Consider the following 24,591-nt stretch of genomic DNA (forward strand, 5'->3'; position numbering starts at 1 on the left):
CACAGGCTAAAAATTGTAAGGAAAATAAGTATCAAAGCGGTTCAGCGGTGCACAAAACTATACACACAGCAAAGAGCTTAATATTTTCACCCCCATTCCCCTTTCCCCCTTTAAACACCCCTTCACAGTGAATTATAATCGGAATTTAAAATAAAATAAATGGACTCTAATAAAGGGATAAGACAATGGCCGATAGATTGATGTACATCCCCATTATGATAATACACATAATTACCCCTTTTTTGGATTACATTTAGTGGTTGAAAGGTGTGGACATTCGAATTAATGAATCAACAAAGCAAAATTCTATAAAAAAAAGTCTCCAAAGTTGATATCAGACAATAATAGAATGTTATTATAAAACTTTGAGGACTAGTGTGATAAACAAAGCAACTTTGCTTTTATCTGTTTTTTCTATGAAATTGAAAATTCTAAAATTAAATCATCATCAAATCAATTTATACTAAGATAATGAAAAAAAACTGACATTTATTAAGATTGAAAAAGTTAAATGACCAATGAGTTAAGAAAATTACATATTGTTAATTTTTTCAGTGACACAATAACAAAAAGAAAATGTATAATCAATTTATCTTAATTTATTTTTAAAATCCTAAATTCCAATTATAATCTACTGTGCAACGGAAACTGGCTCTGTGGGGGAAAGAGAAAATGCTATATCCCCCCCCCCCTCTCCGCTTTTTTTTGTTGCAATCAAATAAACTAATTTTTTTCTTTTTAAGTTAGCTTTACTTAAACATTTCTAATTGTAAATTTAAAACAAAAAAATCTTAAATTTTCAAAATTTAGATTTTTATTAAAAATAATTATAATAAAAAAGCTAGCTTGACCAATAAAATTGCGCGAAAAAATCTCCTAATCCCCTTCTCCTCCCCCGCTAAGCTCTAATTATAGACAAAAATAAAATCATCCCCAAAAATTCCTTTCTTTTCTCCATACCCCTTAATCCCCCCCTCCGTATTTATTTGAAATGGGATTATTATGCCCCTTCCCCCTTCTCCTGAATGCACCCAAGCCGGCGGCCTCTCGCAATTATCCCCCTCCCCCCACTCCTCCCTTTATCACTCTACCTGCCCGTCTCTCTCTCTCCCCTCTATTCAACAATTTTCTCCTCCCTCCCCGGAGCAAAAAAAGAGACGGGGGAACCGGTTCATGATCTTGATTACATTCGCCAACGGAGTCTTTTACGGCTTTTAGTAAAATCAACCATCTTATTATGATTAATCGATCTTTATGCTTCATAAATTTTGAACAGTTTAATCATATTTAGATATAAGAAATTAAATCTTTATAATATGTATTTTTATAAGCATTTTTGGCCTTTTTTTCTATATAATTCAAAACAAATTCAAAAAATAAGCTACATTTTCAGCTTTTAAAAGCTGAAAATGTAGCTTATTTATAAATAATAAAAAAGATATACTAATTAAATTAAAGAAAAAATGTGTAATTTCTTTAAAAATAAAGTTTTACAAACTTAAAAAAACACAAGAAATATGCTTTTAAATAAATATATTTTATAAACAAATCGATATTTTAACCTAATTTACTAAAAGCCGTCTGAGAACATAAAATGTCGTCGTAAAACCGCGAACAACGACGACAATTGTATAAAAATCCGCAAACAACAACGAAAATTGGATAAAAAATCAGCTGATTTGTTTATATGTGTCCTTAATCGTCTGCTCTTTCGAGTCTGTCAAATTTTGGGAAAAAGAGAAATTTGATTATGATTAGTAAAAGTAATTAATATTAGTTTTTAGTTAATTTTTATGATTTAATGATTAAATCATGCTGTTTATGAGGGATCTAAAGGGACAAAACAATCGCAGATAAATTGATGTACATCCATAATGATGATACACAAAATTACCTCAGGATGTTAATGACCAATAAATGGTTAATACATTTAATGAGTAATTAATAATAGTTTCTTGTTTTTTTTATGATGAAATGAATTAATTATGTTATTTATGTCAGGGATCTAAAGGGATAAGACAATCGCAGATAAATTGATGTACACACCCCCAATCATGATAAACAAAATTACCCCATCTGTAAGTTACAATTAGTGATTAATAGGCAGGTACTCAACTTAATGAACCGATTAATCATAAAAATCAGTAACAATATCCAAAGTTATTGAGCCAACGAGTAGGAAAACGTTATTATAAAACTTTTGGGACAACTCGGGTTATTAGGTTAAGTTACAGATATAATCAACTCTTTGAACGACCTTTGTCTGAAAGTCTTAACTGGCATAGTAATGAGTTTGGTCTGTTTGGGGGCCAAGGCATTCCACGAATCCACATACCCTAACTATTTTCGTCGTGTATTTGAAATAGAAGGAATTGTCTATTTTGGTACTAAAACAGGCGCAACTCTACAAACAGAGTATAGACTTAATGACAAAGGTTGTGTAGTTAAAGAGTTAATTGTCTTTAAGCAAACCACTATTTGTATGTAATTTACAGAAGGGGGCTCATTAATTTTGTGTATCATCATTAGGAATGTACATCAATTTATCGGCTTATGTCTTATCCCTTTAGATCCCTGCATTACCCCATCCCTCTTTGTACATATTTTGTATTTGTTTTTCAGAGAGATGTCATCTATAATGGAGGGGTCAATCAAGACCAAAACCAAAAGATTTAAAGTGAAGCATCCAAAAAGAAAATTATTTAGGTAGGTATTTTGAACAGTAATGATTTAGAATTTATTTTTTCTTCTAATTTGTAGCTTTTCTATTCTATACATCTTGATTGTTATCCTTATGTTAGTTTGTTTGTAGCGAAGCTATTCTACAACTCACTTTGTATGTCCGTCAGTTCATGATTGGCTAGTCCCCAAAGTTTTATAATAGCGCTTTCTCATTCTTTGGCTTAACAACTTTTGGGGACTATCATTTAATAATGATTGGTTGGTTCATTACGGTTAATGTCCAAACTTTTTGACCACTAATTGTAAGGGTAAAGGGGTATTTTGTGTACTATCATTGGGTATGTACACCATTTTATCGGCCATTGCCATATGAAAGATTTAATGATTCACTTCAGATTCCTGGTTACGTAACTGTAAGAATTGATTAGCACCTCGTGTCAGCAAAGCTACTCTACAACTCACTTTTTATATCCGTCAGTCAGTCCGTAATGTAATTTTCTCAGCTTCTATGTAAGATAGACAGTTAAAATTTTCAGTGAAGATTCGTACTACAAATGCCAATCTAGTCTTTGCAAATTGTTTTTCTGAGCATCAAGTATGTAATTTACTTTGACCTTCGGTCTATCAGTCATCATACAAAATAAAATAAGGTTTCGTGTTTATTTTCTCTAATAAATCTATTCTTGATTTGTACAAATTCTATTTAAATCTACCTTGTACATATTCCCATCCACAATATTTTTATGCTTTGCTACTTATGGAAGTTGTTTTCCTTGTTTTACTATTTTTTTAATTACATGATTTTGTCAATTTTCTCTGCCCTAATTTGGACATTATTGTCTTATTCTGTATATATCTATTAATATTTGTATCATTTTGCTTTCTTAGTATAAGGTAAGAACTTAAATATTCAGTTTTAGATAAGTAATACAATACCTACCTACCTAGTTATTAATAATGTAGTATGCATAATTTTTTAGATATTTTTACCATAGCTAGAGCTTTTAGTAAATTATTGTATAAAAGTAACAGGATGTATGTTTGTGTTTCTGTACTGAAGGATCTCTCTAACAGAATATACCTTCTCTTAAGATCTGTGAAGGTTTATAACTTTTTTGAGGGAGGGTACCACAACCACCCAAAGATTAATCGCACCTCAAGTGCTCCTAGAGGCTTCTATGGGCATAACCGCTAGTTAATGTAAAGAAAAGTACCTTTTTGAGAAACTTACTTAACAGCAACACAATGCTTAAATTTAAATTGTTGTAAGTTGTAACCTATATATATTTATATCTTTATGTAATGCACGCTCATGCACTAGGGTAGAAAAGTCTTGGATAAGGTTATGGCTCTTGAGAAAAATTATTTTGCTAACAACTTTTCTGCTGGTCAAAAGTAACAGTGGAAGAAACATGTAATTGTATTACCTTGGTGAAAAGTTTGTTGGTCAATTTTTCTTGGGTCCTTTATCCTTGTCTCAATTATATGAAATATAAACAAGAATGACAACATCCATAAGTAGCGAAGCTAAAAAAATATGTAGTGGAATAAGAACAAGGAGATTTGTTACGAAACCTCCCTCAAATATTTCTTTATTTTCTAACAGTTTTATTTGGTAGCATAACTGACAGACAGACAAAGTGAAATAAATAGAGTAGCTACGCGACTAAAAAACCGTAACCTTAATGTCTAATGTGGTATCCTAAATTTAAGGTCTAATGATCCATTTCTGTCTGTGTTCATGTGGGGAGTCAACCATACCGTGAAAGAGCTTCAGCATGTGCATGTCCCAGGTAAAAGTACCCAAAGTTTTTACTACTCATAGTTTTTGGTACCCAAAGTCTTTGGTACCCAAAGTTTTTGGTACCCAATGTTTTTATTACCCCAAAGTTTTTGAGCCAACAAATAATGTATGGTGGTAAAAACCCGAAACCGTGTCTCAACAATGCGTCATAACTAAAGACTAAATGATTCTTACTGCTGCTATGCACTAATAGTTATAGTAGGGGTGAATGCTTTGGCCTAAAACAGGCGCAACTCATTACCATGCATAGTTAGGACTTTTAGATAAAGGTCGTACAACCAAATAGTTAAGTGCCCGCGGAATGACTTGGCCTAGAAACAGGTGAATGAGTGGTGGCGCTTCCACACGAAGTACCTCCAGTCACTTCCCCTTTTTGTATGATATAATTATCCTATTCAAAAACTAGATAAAACTTGTTAAACTACAGTTATCTATAATTCAAGTGTATAATATTAGGGACAAGGGACAATGATTCTGACAAACAATTTTTCCAACAACCAACTTCCCTCAAGTTACAGAACAAAACAAGTTTTTTTCACCAAGTGGCAAACCAAAAAAATATCCAAATTTTCAGCAATTTCAAATGAAATTAATTTTCTGAATCACAGTATAATCTAAGTTATCATGTTAACTCATTGATATAATTTGAAATGAAAATTGTTCATAATTATAAAATATAATGCTATAAATAGGGAAATAATAACAAATTTGAAACACTTGTACTATAGTTCAAACATAAAATATTTAATTTCTCGAATATTGATCTAAGTAGGTAATAAAATAAAACGTTACTTAACAAGTTTATAAAATATAATATATTTTTTGTGATCTGGTGTCTATATAAGTTTAGAATCCAATTTTTGTTACAATTTAAGTCATGTTTGCATTTAAAGTATCACAGCTTCTCTGTTAGTCAGACATATTTTTTTATTTTTTCGGCACTACACTTTACCTACTGTTTTTATATATCAAATATTTTGTTGATGCACTATTTACCTACTTAGAAAAATATTATAATCAGTGGCATGCACAGTGATGCATCAGAAGTGTTAAACTTTGAGGGAGGTAAAAATGATTTTGATTTCAAGTGTGGGGGTGGGGGGTATTTACACCCCTTTAATTTCTTCACGCTTATAATTGTAATGATCTATTATTTTAGTTATGCTAATGCCAGACGATTTCCGAGCATTCTCCAAAGTGAGAGTTGATAATCAGTCCTTCAACAAAGAAAACTTGCCCTCACATTTTAAGGTTTGTTTTTAGTAGCAAATCAACTCTATAATTTGACTGTCCGTACGTCCGTTAGTCCGTATTCTCCAAAATGAGAGTGGATAACCATTCCTTCAATAAAGAAAACCTACCCTCACATTTTAATATTTGTTTGGTTAAACTTCTTTCAGGGAATAAGCAAGGATGTCCAAGCATTTTTATTTGGTAACAGGAGGGGGGTGGGGGAATACCCCCTCCAAAATGGTTGAGTGTAAATGTTTTATGGGGGGGGGGGGTAGTAACCCCCCTCCCCCTTGGACGTTCATGGAAATAACCTATTCTTTTTCTTTTGCTGGATTTTTTAGGTAGGTAGGTAGGTATTAAAATTATATATATTTATAGGTTAAAACTTTTTTGTAAATTTCAATATTTGGCGGCGTCACTAGTATCTAAGAGCAAGATTTTCAACGACTATATAATATAGATTAAAACCATCCCAAGGCAAAAATCTAAAAAATTAATAGCCTAAATCCATGACCATATATGAATCTCCTATGAAAAGGAGAACTTTATCGGTTCAGTAGTTATCGAAATCTTAAGCTGCAGATACTAAAACCTTACTAATTAATACAGTGTGTTTTTTTTTATGAGCACTTTTTTGAAAGCAATTTTACCCCACTTATTGTTATCAGAATTTAATGATTAATGGCTTATTTTCTTCGTTTTTTAAGGGAAATTATGAAACAACAAAAAAAATTACAGTTTTTGTTGAAAAAGTACAGTAAAGTTGAAAATTAAAAACTTAGGTGTCAACATATAAAAATGGTTTTAGCGCATTTTTCTTAAAAAAATGGATTTTCTGTAGTCGACTTTGGGGGGCCAGTACTCCCTCCCTGGTTGAGATATGACCTTCAAACTTTGATATGTTCTAGTACATGTCCCTAATAGTATCTGTATACATTTTTAGCTCTATATCTCAACTTTGAAGTGTTTAGCAGCCATTAATGCAAAAGGTTGATTATTTGAGCATAAGAAAAATGCGCTAAAACCATTTTTATATGTTGACACCTAAGTTTTTAATTTTCAACTTTACTGTACTTTCTCAACAAAAACTGTAATTTTTTTTGTTGTTTCATAATTTCCCTTAAAAAACGAAGAAAATAAGCCATTAATCATTAAATTCTGATAACTATAAGTGGGGTAAAATTGCTTTCAAAAAAGTGCTCATAAAAAAATACACACTGTATAATAAGATAATTAATGTTAATTGTTTAATTCCATTTAGGTTAAAGAGTACTGCCCCCTGGTATTCAGAAATCTGAGGGAAAGATTCGGTATTGATGATAATGACTTTCTTAATTCATTGACAAAGGTAATAATTAGTGTGTGTGTGTGTGTGTGTGTGTGTAAGAGAAAGATTCGGTATTGATGATAATGACTTTTTTAATTCATTGACGAAGGTAATATATTTAGATTTTAATTCTGATAATAAAGTTAAGTAACAGGACCGCTGAGCCGATAGGGTTCTTATTTACAAAGTAGCTTCCTATAGGTCATGGGAAGCTTTATGACTATTTTGGGGGAGGGTACTATTATCCTCCCCTGAAAAATCGCCCCTAGAATGTTCCTAGAATCCTCTAGGTGTGTAGCCGTTAGCAGGGATTAAAATGCGAGCTTTCCAAATTAATTTTTTAAAATTCAAATTATTTGTTTTAGAGTCCTAAGCCCATGGATTCGCCTGGTCGTAGTGGAGCTAAATTTTTTCAAAGCATTGACAGGTATCATTTTATTAAATTTTTTAATCCCATTATTAATGAAAAGAAAGGATACCTAACTCCAGGTTGGGAGGGGACATTGAATTGTTTATTACTAGCCCTCAAAGTTTTATACTACCGTTTTCTTATTTGTAGACTAAACAACTTGGGAACTTTTATTGAATTTTGAATGGTTGGTACATTAAGTTGAGTGTCTAAACATTTCATACACTTAGGGGTAATTTTGTGTATCATCATTGAAGATGTTCATCACTTTATCTGCCATTGTCAGAATGTATTTGATTAAAACCTTGAGGTTGAGGAGAAGCATATTATATTATAAAACTTTGGGTACCAATGTAAAGTACAGTATATTTTTGTTTCAGAATGTATTTGATTAAAACTTTGACCGGAGAAGAAGTTGAGGAGATGCATATTCTACTTAAACAGGAATTTTAACAATTTCTAACATCTTAAAAAATGATTTTAGTCAGGAAAAATAGACAAAGACCTGCTAAATTGAAATACCTATGTAGTTTTATTGGTTTACTCACAATAGATATCTTTAAGTTTAACAAAAATAGTATAGTGTCTGCTTAGATTCTCTTCTTCAGACGGACAGACAAATTGACAAACATCGTTATACTTTAATCTAATAGTATATTATATTGAAATTGTTAAAAATGATTAGTATCACCCCTTTATTGTGGAGAGACATGGAAAAACATTGCTACCCCAATATCTAGCCATGTACAGGCTTACTGTTGAGAATCAGGTATTTACATTTTATATCATATTTTAAAGACTAATAAAATTGATTTTCTGTCTGTATCCTATTATTTAAAGTACCTAGTAAAGACTTTTATGTTTGTGGCTTAATATTTCGATAGCTATTTATCAAATTGAGTTGTTTGTTTTAGGGAAGCTATACACAGGTCCTGGGTTGGTTTTAGGCTTATTAAGTTGAAGAGTTAAGTCTTGGGATAGTTTTTAGGATATTTTTCTGTTTTATATATTCTTTCGAAAACAGTGCTCCTAGATGATAGCGGCACAACCGCTAGTTCTTTATTTGAAAGGTACACCCTCTTAATTTTAAAAGAACAACTTGACAAACAGAGGTTGATTATAGCTGATAATCAAGATGTATTGCCTTTATCTAATTTGCAAATAATACTTTTTCCTTTAACTTTTCGCTCTTCAACGACCTGATGGACATACCTACGAACCTATCCTAAGTATTTAGTAGCTGCGCTACTTAATTTATGATTTGTTTTGCTTTTCAGGAGACCTACATGGTGGTGATGAGAAATGTATTTTCTGGAAGTTTAAAGATTCACAAGAAATATGATCTCAAGGAATTCTATGCAAAAATTATGGAGAAATTGTAAATAAGTGAAACTTATTTTTTATGTTCAAAAATACGTACCAAAGGTTCATAGAAAACCACCCACGTAGTTTTTATAAACCTACAAACCAAATTCGAATTAATCTTACAATTTTTATCTTACTATCAGTGAAATATTGTCTATAATACGAAGCAATAAATTTTTTAAGTGGCTCGGCACCTGTATTTATCCAGCAGTGTCTCAGACAAACGGAAAATTATCCCATTACTTCTATTTTAGACACTGCTTACGGCTTGTGGTTGGGAGGGGGGGGGGTCGTTCACCCCCACCGCCAAATTTCAGTTAGTTTTTAAAAAATTGGAAGAAGGTCATTTTTTCAAGTTATAGTTTTAAACCTTCCCAGGGCCTTTTACTCACACTTTTACGGAATTTAAGCACAACCTACCTCCCCCTTTCTCCATAATTTTTAAAATGTAATAACTCAGGGGTCTACAGTAGACAGAGAAGCTTCGGAGAAAGAGCGCTCCAAGGATTGTCCAACCTTCAAGGTTAGGTTTTGAAGGCAAAGAAAACAGCATAAAACCATTCCAAACCTATACTTTAAGATAATAAAATTGCTTTAAACTGTCCAGGGATCAAAGTTAAGTGAATGGAGAACTCGATTGGTCTAGTAGTTGGACAAAAAAGAACTTATAATTTAATATAAAAGGATATAGATAAACAAGGATGACAACAACCAAAAGTAGCGAAGCACAAAAGTCATGGAGGGACAAACAGTCAAAGTGAATCAATTTATATAAAGGATTTTCAGTTGATAAATATACAGGATATCATAATACCACCAAACCTTTATTAAAAAAGGATATTTAATGTCTTTTAACTGACGGACAAAGTAAATTAAATACTGGGTTCTTATGGATACAGGGAATCTTCACCAAAAATTATTGTCTTTGATAACACCAGATAAAATCACATTTTCCCCATAGTCTTACAAATGGACTGACGAACCGACAGACAAAGTGACATATGACGCATTAAAAACTTAATTTTCTAGGATAATGACTTTCTGAATGACGGTGTCAAGATTCATATTGGACTGGAGGCCAAGGCTGTGTTCATGGAGACACTGGAGGCAGATGTTGATTTCCTTACTAAGGTAAAGATTCATATTGGAGACTGGAGGCCAAGGCTGTGTTCATGGAGACACTTGAGGCAGATGTGGAATTCCTCACTAAGGTATAGATTCATATTGGAGACTGGAGGCCAAGGCTGTGTTCATGGATACACTGGAGCAGATGTTGATTTCCTCACTAAGGTATTGATTCATATTGGAGACTGGAGGCCAAGGCTGTGTTCATGGATACTCTGGAGGCAGATGTTGATTTCCTCACTAAGGTATTGATTCATATTGGAGACTGGAGGCAAAGGCTGTGTTCATGGAGACGCTGGAGGCTGATGTTGACTTCCTCACTAAAGTAAAGATTCATATTGGAGACTGGAGGCTAAGGTTGTTTTCATGGAGATGAAGGCTGACAACAGCTTCTTGTTGGGAATTTGAAAGGATCAAATCACGGCTCAACACCTCGAAATAGCTAGAGACGATTAAAATGGTTCTTATTTACTGCCGTATATTAGTGCGCGATATAAGTAGTTAGAGTAGGGGGGGGGGGGGTATGTCTTGGCCCAAAACAGGCGCAACACGTTGCCATGCATAGTTAGGGTTTACAGACAAAGATCGTGCAATCATAAACTTGCTTACCTTAAGGACCTTTGGCCGCGTATTGCAATCATGCAATTCTTTTTAAAATTTCTAGGAGATACCTACAAATTTTAATTAATATAAATATGTTATAGAATGAAATTATGGATTATTCTCTGTTGCTTGGTATTCATGACACAACTAGAGAAGATATTAGAGAAGAATTGGAGGTAAAACATTTTATACCTATCTATTCAATCGGTTCAGTGGTTATTGAAATCTGAATGGAAAAACAAAAGATACTACTAGTGTATATAATAGGATTGATGCCAGTTTTGGGTTTTTTGTAGAAAACAAATACATTTCTTATTTCTTTTTAATGACTATTGGTACATTCAATACAGTGGTCTCTAAAACTCTTGTATTACCTATCTTTTTCATTTTATTGTAGTATGTTTATGGCTTTATGTTCCTTCTCCTCCCAGATACAATGGCAAATGAACTACTCTCTTGATCAGGCCTTCCAATCCAAAGTCACTTCCAAGCTGGGCCCGCTGTTTGCCTTAGCCTTTAAGTTACAGAATCATTTTGCAGACTTCATTTACCTACATTATTATAGTAGTCAGAGGTTTTGAACCTTGGAGGCCTACCTCAAACTAAAAGAAAGTTCATATATGTAGAACCATTTAACTTGAATTAGAAGGTTCATCATTTTTTTATTTTATAGGAGGAAGAAGAGGAAGAGGATTATGACTCAGGTGGTTCAGGAGGAGCTGCGCTTACACCCCCTCATAGCCCAGGTACACCACACCACACCCCTTCCCCAATCCTTGATCTATTAAGAACTCGCCAGTTACCCTATCTTTAATTGTTATCTAGGATCTACTGCAGTTCATGGTAAAATATTGCTGGTAACGAATGCTTCCTGGTTTCTGGCAATATTACAAGATTCCTGGATCCAGCAGCACGCATATTCCCCTAAATCCTAGGTTTCTGTTAGCTGGCAATCTGCGAATTTTCCAGGTTACCAGCAATGAGAGAAGATTACTGTCTTACAGGAGTTTATACCCCTTATCACATTTTCTTAGGGGGTAAACAGCAATGATTAATAAGGGACAGTTGCTTCAATTATTTTATTAATAAAGGTGGGGGAAGGATATAGGAGAGTTGGATCTTTACCTATAAATTTAACTGTTTCTATCTTCATATCCAATTTTGCGCCAAAATTTGGGCGCGCCTTTTTATTTTATAATATATTGAAAAGTGGGGGAGATAAATTCGTAATTTTCATTGTATTAAAAAATTAATTTTTTTCTAAGTGAGGCTCTGAAATCAAACAGTAAAACCAACGAACTTGAATTTAACTCCTATAGAATGCCAAAACTAGCCCCTATAACCTAATTATAAAAAAAAGTGCTGCGGCCTGCAGGGAGGGGGGATCAAAATTGAAAAAAAAATACTATGAGGATAACGCCAACAATTCTAGCCTAAATCAACAAAAAGAGTGGCGTAACTGTGAAGTACAGACCATGAAACCATGTAAGTAATTAGATTATGGCGGGAGATTTTTATTTCAAATTATTCTATCCCTCCCTTTTTTAGACTTTCAAATTTAAATCAATAAACCTTTACACACATATGATTAAATTCGCGCCAAAATTTCGTAGCGCTAGTTTTTAAATTCAATTAACGCCTGAGGCTGTATGAACTTTACGGGAAAGAACACTTTCGCGCCAAAATTTGAATGGCATTTTTATTTCGTCTTATAAAATAAGTCTTATAAAATACGGGGTTTTAATTGGTGGGTATTTGAGTTAAGATAACGTAACCTCTTGACAAAAAAGCTAATTGGTTACCCAATTTTAAATTTCAATCTCTGATAATTTTGGCGGGTATTTTAAATTCAAATTATCTTCCCTCCTTTTTATGCTTTGTAAACTCAAGCAAGCAAGGTTTACAATATAGCAATATTTGTTTTTTCTCAATTAAGATCTCACTAACCACTGATTCGATTGAGTTCTTCATTTAAGAGAAGCTTCACAAGGTCCCATGATAGTTTTAGGCTATTTTCTGCCCCCTTTCTATCAATTTAAAACGGAGCCTCATGATGCTAGGGGCGCAACTGCTATAATCTACAATATAAAGTAGCGAGAATTATAATTTAAAGTAAAATATTTAGGAAAAGTAAGTTACAATTACATAATGAGTTTCATACTTATTTATAAGTAACAGGGTGTCCGCTTTTGTGTGTGTTTGACTGTCTTTGTACACAACGGTTTATCTTAGGAGGATTGTGGATGATACCCTCAAATCAACCAAAATAGTTAAAAACCTTCACAGGAATTATTAACCTTAAAGTTTTTCCTGGCTACTTATATATTGTTACTTTTTACACCTACGTAAATGTTGTAAAATCAGAAATAAGGAATTTTTATGATTAGTCCCCCCCCCCCCCACCTCCCTTTCTAATTCATTATTTACATTTGATCAGTTTAAGGTTTCTAATATACTGTGAATTGTAGCAAAGCGTAGCAATATTTATAGCACTTTTTAAATTAAAACAAAAAACACCACTACCCTCCCACCCCCCACCATATCAGACAAACATGCAAAAATAGCCACTTTTGAGTTGTGTAAATCTTATCAATCTCTAATTGTGGGGTAAATGTAATGAAAGGGAAATTGGAATTAAAAAGGGAAATTTTGCTTTTTAACAGGAATGTTTCAAACATGGCAGTGGCCAGGAATATGCAAAAATTGCTGGCAACCAGGAAAGTTAAACATTGGTTGCTCCAGAAATATTTCTTGTTATGCTAGATCCAGGAATCTTCTAACATTGCCAGGAAACAGGAAGCATTCGTTACCAGCAATATTTTACCATGAACTGCAGTAGATCCATTCCTAAATCTAATAAAAAAAAGCACGATAATCATAGATCTAAAGGGATAAGACAATGGCCGATAAATTGATATTCATTCCCAATGATGATACACAAAATTACCACTTCTGTAGATTACAAACATTAGTAGAAACGTTTTGACACTTAACTAAATGAACCAACCAATCAATATTCAATAAAAGTCCCCAAGGTTGTTAAGCCAACGATTAAGTAAATGTTGTTATAAGACTTAGGGGACTAGTGGACTGAACAGCCTCCTTAATGATGATGATGAATCACAGTAACTATATTCTAAAAGCCATAAAATAGTCAAATTTATTCAATGAAGTACCTATCCCTTCAGTTTATTTTTTTAAAAAAACATCAGTTTGATATAAAAATTTCTAGGGCTTGCTAGAGACCAACAGACAGAAAAGAAGGTCTCTCTGTTTAAGGGCAGGATTGATCCTGAAACTAATATTTAAATATTCTTGGACTAGCTAGAGACCAGCAGCCAGAAAAGAAGGTCTCCCTGTTTGAGGGTAGGATTGATCCTGAAACTAATATCTAAATATTTATAGGACTAGCTAGAGACCAGCAGCCAGAAAAGAAGGTCTCCCTGTTTGAGGGTAGGATTGATCCTGAAACAAATATCTAAATATTCTAGGACTAGCTAGAGACCAGCAGCCAGAAAAGAAGGTCTCCCTGTTTGAGGGTAGGATTGATCCTGAAACAAATATCTAAATATTCTAGGACTAGCTAGAGACCAGCAGCCAGAAAAGAAGGTCTCCCTGTTTGAGGGCAGAATTGATCCTGAAACTGATATCTATGCGATTCCATCTCAGGTAATCAGCCACATCCAACTATTTTATTGCACGATGTTTGTTTTGGGGTTTTAACTTAGCACTTTTATCCGACATATCAAATTTGAATCGTTTTCAGAAAGGTGACAGGTTTGAATTTAGTTCTGAAACTGCATCATAACTAAAGTTGTTAACGATGGTTTGTACGCGACATAAATTGTCAGAGTAGAGGGAATGCCTTGGCCTAAAACAGGCGGAACTCATTGCAAATGTAAATCATTAAGCAAGGTTTGGTTCAGAGATACACCAAATAAGATCTTGCGGTGTTTCCCGTACTCAAAGGCTATCATAGAAGCTTAGTATTATATATAGTATTATATATTTATATATTTAGAGAGGAGAGGAGATATATTTCTTATCAATGATTGATGTTCTCACACATTATGGAGTCAAGAAAATGACCGCTAAGGTATCATTCTTAAAACCCGCGACTGTGGCCTATATTATATAAAATGTTAGGTGATAGGTTCGAATATCGGCCCAGCATCGCTCATGACTAAAGAAGTTAAAATTTAAATAGTTCTTACTGCTGCTATGTCAAGTACGCGACATAAATAGTTAGAACTTGGTCCATAATTAAGAACAGTTTGACTTAATAAGAGCATTTGACTACAATCTAACAACCAAATTTACGGAAATATGACAAAACAATGACTCTCTTTAGGCTGCCAAGACTGTAAAGTATGGTAGTGGGGTGGAGGGTATCAGCACTGTAGAACCGGATCAGTATGCTAAAAGATTCATCTCGTTCATCCAGGTAAAGGGGGGGTTCGTAATGACTTCTATTCGTAAACCGTGAGCAAAATGGTCTAAATATTTAGCTAGACCCTTCAAACTTGGTATATAAGCCTAGTCCTATAGGTATTACATCTAAATGGCAAAAAAATCCAAAAATTTTTATTTTAAGGTTAGGTTAGGTAAGAAAAACCCTGCGGAAATAAGGTTTTTAGTTTTTTTTGGTCTATTTTGATGTGGAAACTTACCTTAAATTGTTTTTTCTTAGGGCTTTAACTTAAATACACTGTGTCTATTCATATGGAAATTATTTAAGATGATTCAGCAAGTCTTGGACCGACCCCAGGGGGCTAGGTGGGTGGCCCGCAGGGGTTAAGTGCATTTTTCCCAATATATATGTTGTGATACATCAAATTATAGGTTTTTTAGGTCAAGGAACTCAAATTCAGAGCTAAAATAAGCATTAGACTAATCTGAAGCTAGCCCCAGCGGGCTTGGTTGGTGGCCCGCAGGGGTTAAGTGCATTTTTTCCAATATATATCTTGTTATATATCAAAATATAGGTTTTTTAGGTCAAGAAACTCAAATTCTCAGCGAAAATTAGCATTAAACTAACCTAAAGCTAACCCCCCCGGGCTAGGTTGGTTTTCTGCAGGGCTTAAGAGCATTTACCTAACCTAACCTAGAAACTTACTTATATTTTTACAGGTTTTTTTCTTGAATAAACTGTGTCTATTAATGAGGACTTTTTTTAAGACTTGATATATAACAAGATATATATTGGAAAAAAATGCACTTAACCCCTGCGGGCCACCAACCTAGCCCGCTGGGGCTAGCTTCAGATTAGTCTAATGCTTATTTTAGCTCTGAATTTAAGTTCCTTGACCTAAATAACCTATAATTTGATGTATAACAACATATATATTGGGAAAAATGCACTTAACCCCTGCGGGCCACCCACCTAGCCCCCTGGGGTCGGTCCAAGACTTGCTGAATCATCTTAAATAATGTCCATATGAATAGACACAGTGTATTTAAGTTAAAACCCTAAGAAAAAACAATTTAAGGTAAGTTTCCACATCAAAATAGACCAAAAAAGCCTAAAAACCCCATTTCCGCAGGGTTTTTCTTACCTGACCTAACCTTTTTGGATTTTTTTGCCATTTAGATGTAATACCTATAGGACTAGGCTTATATACCAAGTTTGAAGGGTCTAGCTAAATATTTAGACCATTTTGCTCACGGTTTACGAATAGATGTCATTACGAACCCCCCCCCCCCCCCCCCTTTATTATTTTTTTTTTCTCAAGGCCAATTTATTTGACTTAAAAGCAATATTTTGCGGTATATTAACGGTACAAAATAAGATTTTGATATTTATTACTATTTAGTTTTCCTGTTTGTATATAGAAATAGAGAGAGGGGACAATTGGCTGTTTATTACACTAGTCCCCAAAGTTTTATAATATAGTTTTCTTATTCGTTGGCTTAACAACTTTAGGGACTTAAGTGAATTTATTGGTTGATAAATTAAGTTGAGTGTTCAAACGTTTCTTCAACCACTTATTTTAATTTATAGAAGGTGTAATTCTGTGTATCATCATTGTGCATCAATTTATCGGCCATTGTATTAACCCTTAGATCCCTGAAAAAAACACCATTTTATCTTTAAAATTATTTTTATAAAGTTCTTTATTTGTTTTAGGAAGCAATAGAGTAATTCTGAAAATAAGAAGAAGAAGAAAAAGACAATAAAGTATAATACCTATTATCATTTTTATATTATTCCTCACAAATTTCATCCATTCATAAATACCAACTATTTACTCAGAATAATGTAATAGTTATTTATAGCATCGTATTATAGATAGCTTTCCATGGATATTAAAATGATAAATTGTATGATAAAAAACAGTTATCTGTCCCGAGGGGCTCAAAGCATAAATTTAGAAAACTGTAAATTTTATGATTTTAATTTATTAATCGAAAATTGTCTATAATACGATGCTATACATGATTTTTCATTATGGCTGATAACCGGTTCTAATCCAGCGGATATTCCTCGGTTTCGAAGCCATACTAGAAAGTAAATTATAATGTAAGTAGGCTTTAAAAAGCTTTAATACTAGTTAAATGTACCTTTAATCAAATTATAAAATATTTAAATGTAAGGAAAATGTACTTTAAGTAGAAAATTAGAGTAATAATATAAAAAATGGGGGGGGGATAGAAATGCCCCCCTTCCTCCGTTCCTGCCCTATTAATGTACCACTCTAATATGATAAGGTTATATAAACACTAAACAAATATAGAATAAGGGGGGGGGGGAAGTTCTGCCACTTTCGCGTAAACAGTGTGCAGTGGACTAGGTATTGATTTTAGATTATAGGTTATTTAGGATAAAAGTTTACTTTTGGGTATTAGTTCACGTATATTTAATCATTTTTTGAATAGGTCTCCAGGTTCAGGTGCTGCAGACTGGAAGGTCGTTTCTGGACAGGTAAAAAAATTAAAAATTTTTTGTTTGAAGAGTTAGAGAGCAACTTATAAAACAAAATATGCTTCTTTTTGAATGTTATTAACATATCTGCAGAAAAAATTAAATTCGGCCTCCAGGTTCAGGTGCTGCAGGCCTCCAGGTACACTCTGGACAGGTAAAAATTAAACAAATTTATTTGAAGAGTTAGAGGTACACTTATTAAACCAAATATGCATCTTTTTGAATGTTATTACCATATTAGAAGAAAAAATGACAATCGGCCTCCAGGTTCAGGTGCTGCAGGCCTCCAGGTACACTCTGGACAGGTAAAAATTAAGTTTTCTTATTTGAAGAGTTAGAGGTACACTTATTTAACCAAATATGCATCTTTATGGATGTTATCATCATATTTGCAGAAAAATTTAAAATCGGCCTCCAGGTTCAGGTGCTGCAGGCCTCCAGGTACACTCTGGACAGGTAAAAATTAAAATTTCTTATTTGAAGAGTTAGAGGTACACTTATAAAACAAAATATGCATCTTTTTGGATGTTATTACCATATTTGAAGAAAAAATGACAATCGGCCTCCAGGTTCAGGTGCTGCAGGCCTCCAGGTACACTCTGGACAGGTAAAAATCAAAATTTCTTATTTGAAGAGTTAGAGGTACACTTATAAAACAAAATATGCATCTTTTTGGATGTTATTACCATATTTGAAGGTAAATTGACAATCGGCCTCCAGGTTCAGGTGCTGCAGGCCTCCAGGTACATTCTGGACAGGTAAAAATTTTAAAAAAATTATTTAAAGAGTTAGAGGTAAACTTATTAAACCAAATATGCGTATTTTTGGATGTTATTATCATATTTGAAGGTAAATTGATATTCGGCCTCCAGGTACAGGTGCTGCAGGCCTCCAGATCCATTCTAGACAGGTAAAAATTGAAAAAAAATTATTTAAAGGGTTACAGGTACACTTATAAAACCAAATATGCATCTTTTTGGATGTTATTATCATATTTAAAGAAAAAAATCAAATTGGACTCTAGTTTCAGGTGCTGCATGCCTCCAGGTACACTCTGGACAGGTAAAAATTAAAATTTCTTATTTGAAGAGTTAGAGGTACACTTATTAATCCAAATATGCGTGTTTTTGGATGTTATTATCATATTTGAAGATAAATTGACAATCAGCCTCCAGGTTCAGGTACTGGAGGCCTACAGGTCAACTCTGGACAGGCAGATAAAATATTTTTTAATAATTTTTAATTTGGAAACCTTACCTGGATCCTGTTGACTGCTGGTTGTTGGTAGCCAGTTAAAAAATCCTAAATGGTTATTTTTGAATTTATAGGAATGGTTTCTAAAAAGAAAATGGCTAAATTATAATAATTTAGTATAATATAGCATTTAAGGCTCCAGACAGGCTGTAGGCGGCCTCCAAGAGCCTGCTGGACAGGTAAATCAAATGTGTAATCTTTTATTTAAAAGAAAGGTATACTATGTAGAAATAGAAAAGAAACTTTATATAAAAAATTAGAGCATAAAATTTGCAATGTTATCCTAAATAATATTCACATAACTTTCGTCATTTACTTATTTCCAGTGAACAATAAATTTTTCTTCATTTTAGAACTCTGAAAAAAATATTTTACAGATCAAATTATCTTTTTTAAAATATGTACAACTTACATTATCAAAAAGAAATACATTATTTAATAAAATACTGCTTAACTAGAAGACTAGATTTTTGTATCTTAATACTTTGTATTTAGAATATAAAAAAAACTTGTCAAATCATACAAATACATTATATAACAAAATACTGCTTAATCAGCAGGCTCCTGGAGGCTACCTAGAGCCTGCCTGGAACAAAAATAGAAGACTTACTTAATAAATTTTGTCATATTATTATATTTTAATAATTTTCTATTTAGAAACCTTTCCTCTAATATCAAATATTACCTTTATTGGAATTTACCTTGCCAGCGGCCACAAGCAGTCACCAGTGGTCACCAGGATCCAGGTAAGGTGTCCAAATCAAAAAGTATCAAAAAATATTATAACTGCCTGTCCAAAGTGTAGCTGGAGGCCTGCAGCACCTGAACCTGGAGGCCGATTGTCAATTTACCTTTAAATATGGTAATAACATCCAATAAGTTGCATATTTGGTTTAATAAGTGTATCTCTAACTCTTTAAATAAGAAATTTAAATTTTTACCTGTCCAGAGTGTACCTGGAGGCCTGCAGCACCTAAACCTGGAGGCCGATTGTCAATTTACCTTCAAATATGGTAATAACATCCAAAAAGATGCATATTTTGTTTTATAAGTGTACCTCTAACTCTTCAAATAAGAAATTTTAATTTCTACCTGTCCAGAGTGTACCTGGAGGCCTGCAGCACCTGAACCTGGAGGCCGATTGTCATTTTTTCTTCAAATATGGTAATAACATCCAAAAAGATGCATATTTGGTTAAATAAGTGTACCTCTAACTCTTCAAATAAATGTTTTTAATTTTTACCTGTCCAGAGTGTACCTGGAGGCCTGCAACACCTGAACCTGGAGGCCGATTGTCATTTTTTCTTCAAATATGGTAATAACATCCAAAAAGATGCATATTTGGTTAAATAAGTGTACATCAAACTCTTCAAATAAGAAATTTTAATTTTTACCTGTCCAGAGTGTACCTGGAGGCCTGCAGCACCTGAACCTGGAGGCCGATTTTAAATTTTTCTGCAAATATGATGATAACATCCATAAAGATGCATATTTGGTTAAATAAGTGTACCTCTAACTCTTCAAATAAGAAAACTTAATTTTTACCTGTCCAGAGTGTACCTGGAGGCCTGCAGCACCTGACCCTGGAGGCCGATTTTAAATTTTTCTGCAAATATGATGATAACATCCATAAAGATGCATATTTGGTTAAATAAGTGTACCTCTAACTCTTCAAATAAGAAAACTTAATTTTTACCTGTCCAGAGTGTACCTGGAGGCCTGCAGCACCTGAACCTGGAGGCCGATTTTAAATTTTTCTGCAAATATGATGATAACATCCATAAAGATGCATATTTGGTTTAATAAGTGTACCTCTAACTCTTCAAATAAGAAAACTTAATTTTTACCTGTCCAGAGTGTACCTGGAGGCCTGCAGCACCTGAACCTGGAGGCCGAATTTAATTTTTTCTGCAGATATGTTAATAACATTCAAAAAGAAGCATATTTTGTTTTATAAGTTGCTCTCTAACTCTTCAAACAAAAATTTTTTAATTTTTTTACCTGTCCAGGAACGACCTTCCAGCCTGCAGCACCTGAACCTGGAGACCTATTCAAAAAATGATTAAATATACGTGAACTAATACCCAAAAGTAAACTTTTATCCTAAATAACTTATAATCTAAAATCAATACCTAGTCCACTGCACACTGTTTACGCGAAAGTGGCAGAACTTCCCCCCCCCCCCTTAGGTACCTAGGTATTTGTAATAAAGAGAAGTATGTACCTTTTTTCTCCTTTTTTTGAGAAAAAAAATTAAAATTGAACCAATGATTTTTAAGAATTAATATTGTTTTTGTTCATGTGTTGTACTTAAATGAGAAAAGTTATTTATCGCCTCGTATTATAGACAGCTTTCCGTTGGTATAAAAATTAAAAATTATAATAATAAAGCCAGTTTCGTCAGCCCCGAGGGGCTAAAGGCCCGTGCTAACAAAACTGGTATTGATTTATAAGAAATTTATTTTAATATTCGTGGAAAATTGTTTGTAATACGATTAAATACACGGTGTTTCAGTATTACCAAAAACCAGTTATAATCCAGCGGATATTAATCGGTTTCAAAGCCATACTGGAAGACTTTCTTTAATGGTCAAAAATTGTACCTACACTGTTTAATTCTCTTTTAATGTACTATTGGAAATTTAAAATGTAAAAAATGACATATTTTCTCAGAAATATTGAAGTCCCCTAACTTTTTTAGTTGTGAAGCTACTCTAATTACAATTGTCTGTCTGTTCGCCCGTCAGTAAGACATGATTTTCTCGGCTCCTATGTAAGATAGAATGCTGAAACTTCTTGTCATCATTCCCATTATAATTGAGCATAATTAACTATGCAGGTTTTTGGCTGTTTCTATATTTTCAATCTTTTTTCTAGAAAATACAAATATCTAGGTATTCTTGATTTTAACAAAATCTCTTAACTCTCCCTTTTCGAATTTTTATACATGATTTTTTAGAGCTTTGCTACTTATGGATGTTGTCATCCTTGTTTTCTTTATAATTTTGGTAGTGATAGTTGAGAAATAACAGTATTCTAAAAACAAAGGGGGGGGGGGGAGAATATGTTCACTTTTTTAAATCAACACGAAGAAACTCAAAATAAAAAGTTTTTGAGGTGCTTTTATTGGTACATGCTTTGAAGACTAGTAATTTTTCACATCGTATTATAGTCAGCTCTCCGCGGATATTAAAATAAAGAATTATAAGATTAATTACCGTTTTGTTAGCCACGAGGGGCTAAAGGCTCTAGCTAACAAAACTGGTATTAATATTATGATTTTTTTTTTAGTATTCTTGTAAAATTCTCTATATTTATTGTTGATTTTCCAAAAGTGACACCCCCCCCCTCCCCATTTAAAAACTCCAGTTCAAATAAAAAAGCTTTCAAATGACAAAATTTCTATGACTCTTTTAGTGCCAAACTTAAAAAATCGGCTTCATAAATTTTTCGGAATATTTAAAATTCTTTTTGCTTCAACAACATTTTTTGGATTATTGGAAAGGAAACGAAGTTGTGGGTTGCGTTGTATTTTCACAGTAGCTTTTCTCTTATTTCTAGCTCCCTAGAGGTGCCTATTTTCTAACCCTGCGGGTCAATCATTAACGTTTACCTAACCTAAAATAACCCATCAAAAGCTACTGTGAAAAAACGACGAAACCCACAACTTCGTTTCCTTCACAAGACCATTTTTTTGTGCAGCTTATTGCCCCCCCAACTTTCTCTAATTTGGATTGCATTTGTTCTTGTTGTAAACTTGTGTTCTGGTGATTTCTGTGCATTTTTAGCCTTAGCTTTGCCAGGTAGGATTAGAGTGGGTCAATTTTGGAATTAGAGTGTTGTACAAAAATCTACTGTATACATTTATAGTGTTTAAACAGAAGGTGTATTTACATATTAGGGTTGGGCCGGATATCCGGCCATATTCAATATCCGGTCGGATACCGGATATTGAAATTATCCGGATATCGGATAACTGGCCTATTTCTAATGCCGGATATCTGGTTATCCGGCCGATTATCCGGCTATGTGCGGGATATCGGGCGTTGGCCAGATACCGAATATCCGGCATTAGAAATCTGCTTCAAATCGGTTTCAAAGCCATACTGGAAAAGATTTTATAGAAGTACTGTTTTGTTTTTAGTAGTTGTTGTAAAATATAGAAATGATAATTGCCTTTAATAGTGACATTGTTAATTTTCTGGTGGTGTGAATCAATATGATAATTTGTAGTATTTTAATAAAATAAATAGATTAGTTATTTATCGCCTCGTATTATAGTCAGCTTTCCGCGGGTAATAAAATGAAAAATCATATTATTAAAAGGGAGGACAAAGGCAACAAAACAGGAATTAATTTTATGATTTTCATTTTATTATTCGTGGAAAATTATCTATAAAACGATACGATACATGATTTTTCAGTCATGGATTTGAATCCACACTGAAAGTTAAATTACTGGACCTAAAAAGTAAAAATAACCTAGAGAAAAACAAAGGGGTATAGTCCCTTTCATGGCAACGCCCCTTAAGGGGCGATTCGTCGTATTTTCAAAATAGCTTTTCTCCTATTTCTAGCCCCTGCGGGGGGCTTAAGGGGCGTTTCCAAGAAAGTGACTATACCCAAACAAAGTCAGGCTGGTCTTGACTTTTAAAATTGCCAAAAACAGATCTTAAAATAACTAGTTTTTAAACGTAATATGGGTTAGTTTTATGTTAGGTTTTTAGTATTTTCAGCTACTTGGCTTCTACTTTTAAGATAAGCAAAACAAAAATACTAAAATATTTCATGGAACTAGCCCTAAAATAATGAAAATTGTTTCAATGTTAGTAAAATGTCTGTATTTAAAAAAAGTTAATTTTTTAATTTCTTTTCTATTGTGATATTTATTTCAAAGGATGTTGATTTATTTTGGTTGTTATTTGAGACAAAAATAACTTCTATTTGGATCTAGTGCAGTTCACGGTAAAATGATGAACTTTTAAAGGCTGCTATCAGCCAAACGGCTGAACCAATATATTATGTTAATACAAAATTTTAACCGACAAAGGAAGGCCTTCAAATAATCCATAACAGCCATTACTCAATAACGCACAGTTATCTTATAACTAACATAAATGCGCGAAAAAGACTTATTTTACGCGTTTTTTCTTCAGTCAAGCTTTTCCTGTGCATCATTGGATCCTTGCTATTACAGAATAACATGGTATGTTCAGCCGTTTGGCAGCTAGCAGCCTTTAAAGTTCATAGATTTTAGGAGTTAATCGTTTCCAGAAACTTTTTTTAAAGTGAACTGCACTGGATCCATATAATTTTAACAATCCTTGACATGTTTTAAATTTTTTCATCATTCCTGTATTGTAGCTTATTATTATTATTAAAGTAATTTATGTTTTATTAAAATTAAAGGAAGCCTGCAGGAAATACACCGCTTTAAGTGCTGAAAGACTGTCACAAGTAGTTAAACTTTAAGCCTCCAGCTTTAATAACAAAAAAGTTAAAGGCATTTTAGCAGAGAGAGATTGGGGACAATGGGCTGTTTATATAGTCCCCAAAGTTTTATAATAAAGTTTTCTTATTCGTTGGCTCAACAACTTAAGGGACTTTTACTGAATTGGCTGTTGAATTAAGTTAAGTGTTTAAACGTTTCAACCACTAATTGTAATCTACATAAGGGGTAGTTTTGTTTTTCATCATTGGAGATGTACATTAATTTAATGCAGCTCATACCAATAACGAAATTAATTCGGAAGAAAATCACGAAACCTATACGTGTTTTTCAGCTGTCGTTGGGGGGCAACACATCGTAAAATTGACGACCTCTCCATTTGCCCCCCAAATATTATTTTAGATTTATTTTGCTTGTT

At 33.3% G+C, this 24,591-nt stretch overlaps 1 protein-coding gene across 1 annotated transcript; it reads left to right on the plus strand.

Moving 5' to 3' along the window:
• Positions 1-2,620: 2,620 nt before the first annotated feature.
• PIP4K (phosphatidylinositol 5-phosphate 4-kinase) lies at positions 2,621-17,147 on the plus strand. Its single transcript, XM_080146043.1, has 17 exons — positions 2,621-2,706; positions 4,396-4,475; positions 5,646-5,737; positions 6,981-7,067; positions 7,412-7,473; positions 7,836-7,897; positions 8,139-8,224; positions 8,733-8,802; positions 9,279-9,343; positions 9,850-9,951; positions 10,650-10,724; positions 11,222-11,294; positions 14,126-14,217; positions 14,570-14,644; positions 14,900-14,992; positions 16,676-16,807; positions 17,023-17,147. The coding sequence occupies exons 1-16, from the start codon at positions 2,627-2,629 to the stop codon at positions 16,688-16,690; spliced, it is 1,209 nt and encodes a 402-aa protein (XP_080002169.1). The 5' UTR covers positions 2,621-2,626; the 3' UTR covers positions 16,691-16,807; positions 17,023-17,147.
• The last annotated feature ends 7,444 nt before the right edge of the window (positions 17,148-24,591 follow it).

The sequence above is a fragment of the Acartia tonsa genome, chromosome 13, assembly GCF_053477335.1.
Source record: "Acartia tonsa isolate MP-2025a chromosome 13, ASM5347733v1, whole genome shotgun sequence".
In the NCBI taxonomy this organism is placed as follows: Eukaryota; Metazoa; Arthropoda; class Copepoda; order Calanoida; family Acartiidae; genus Acartia; species Acartia tonsa.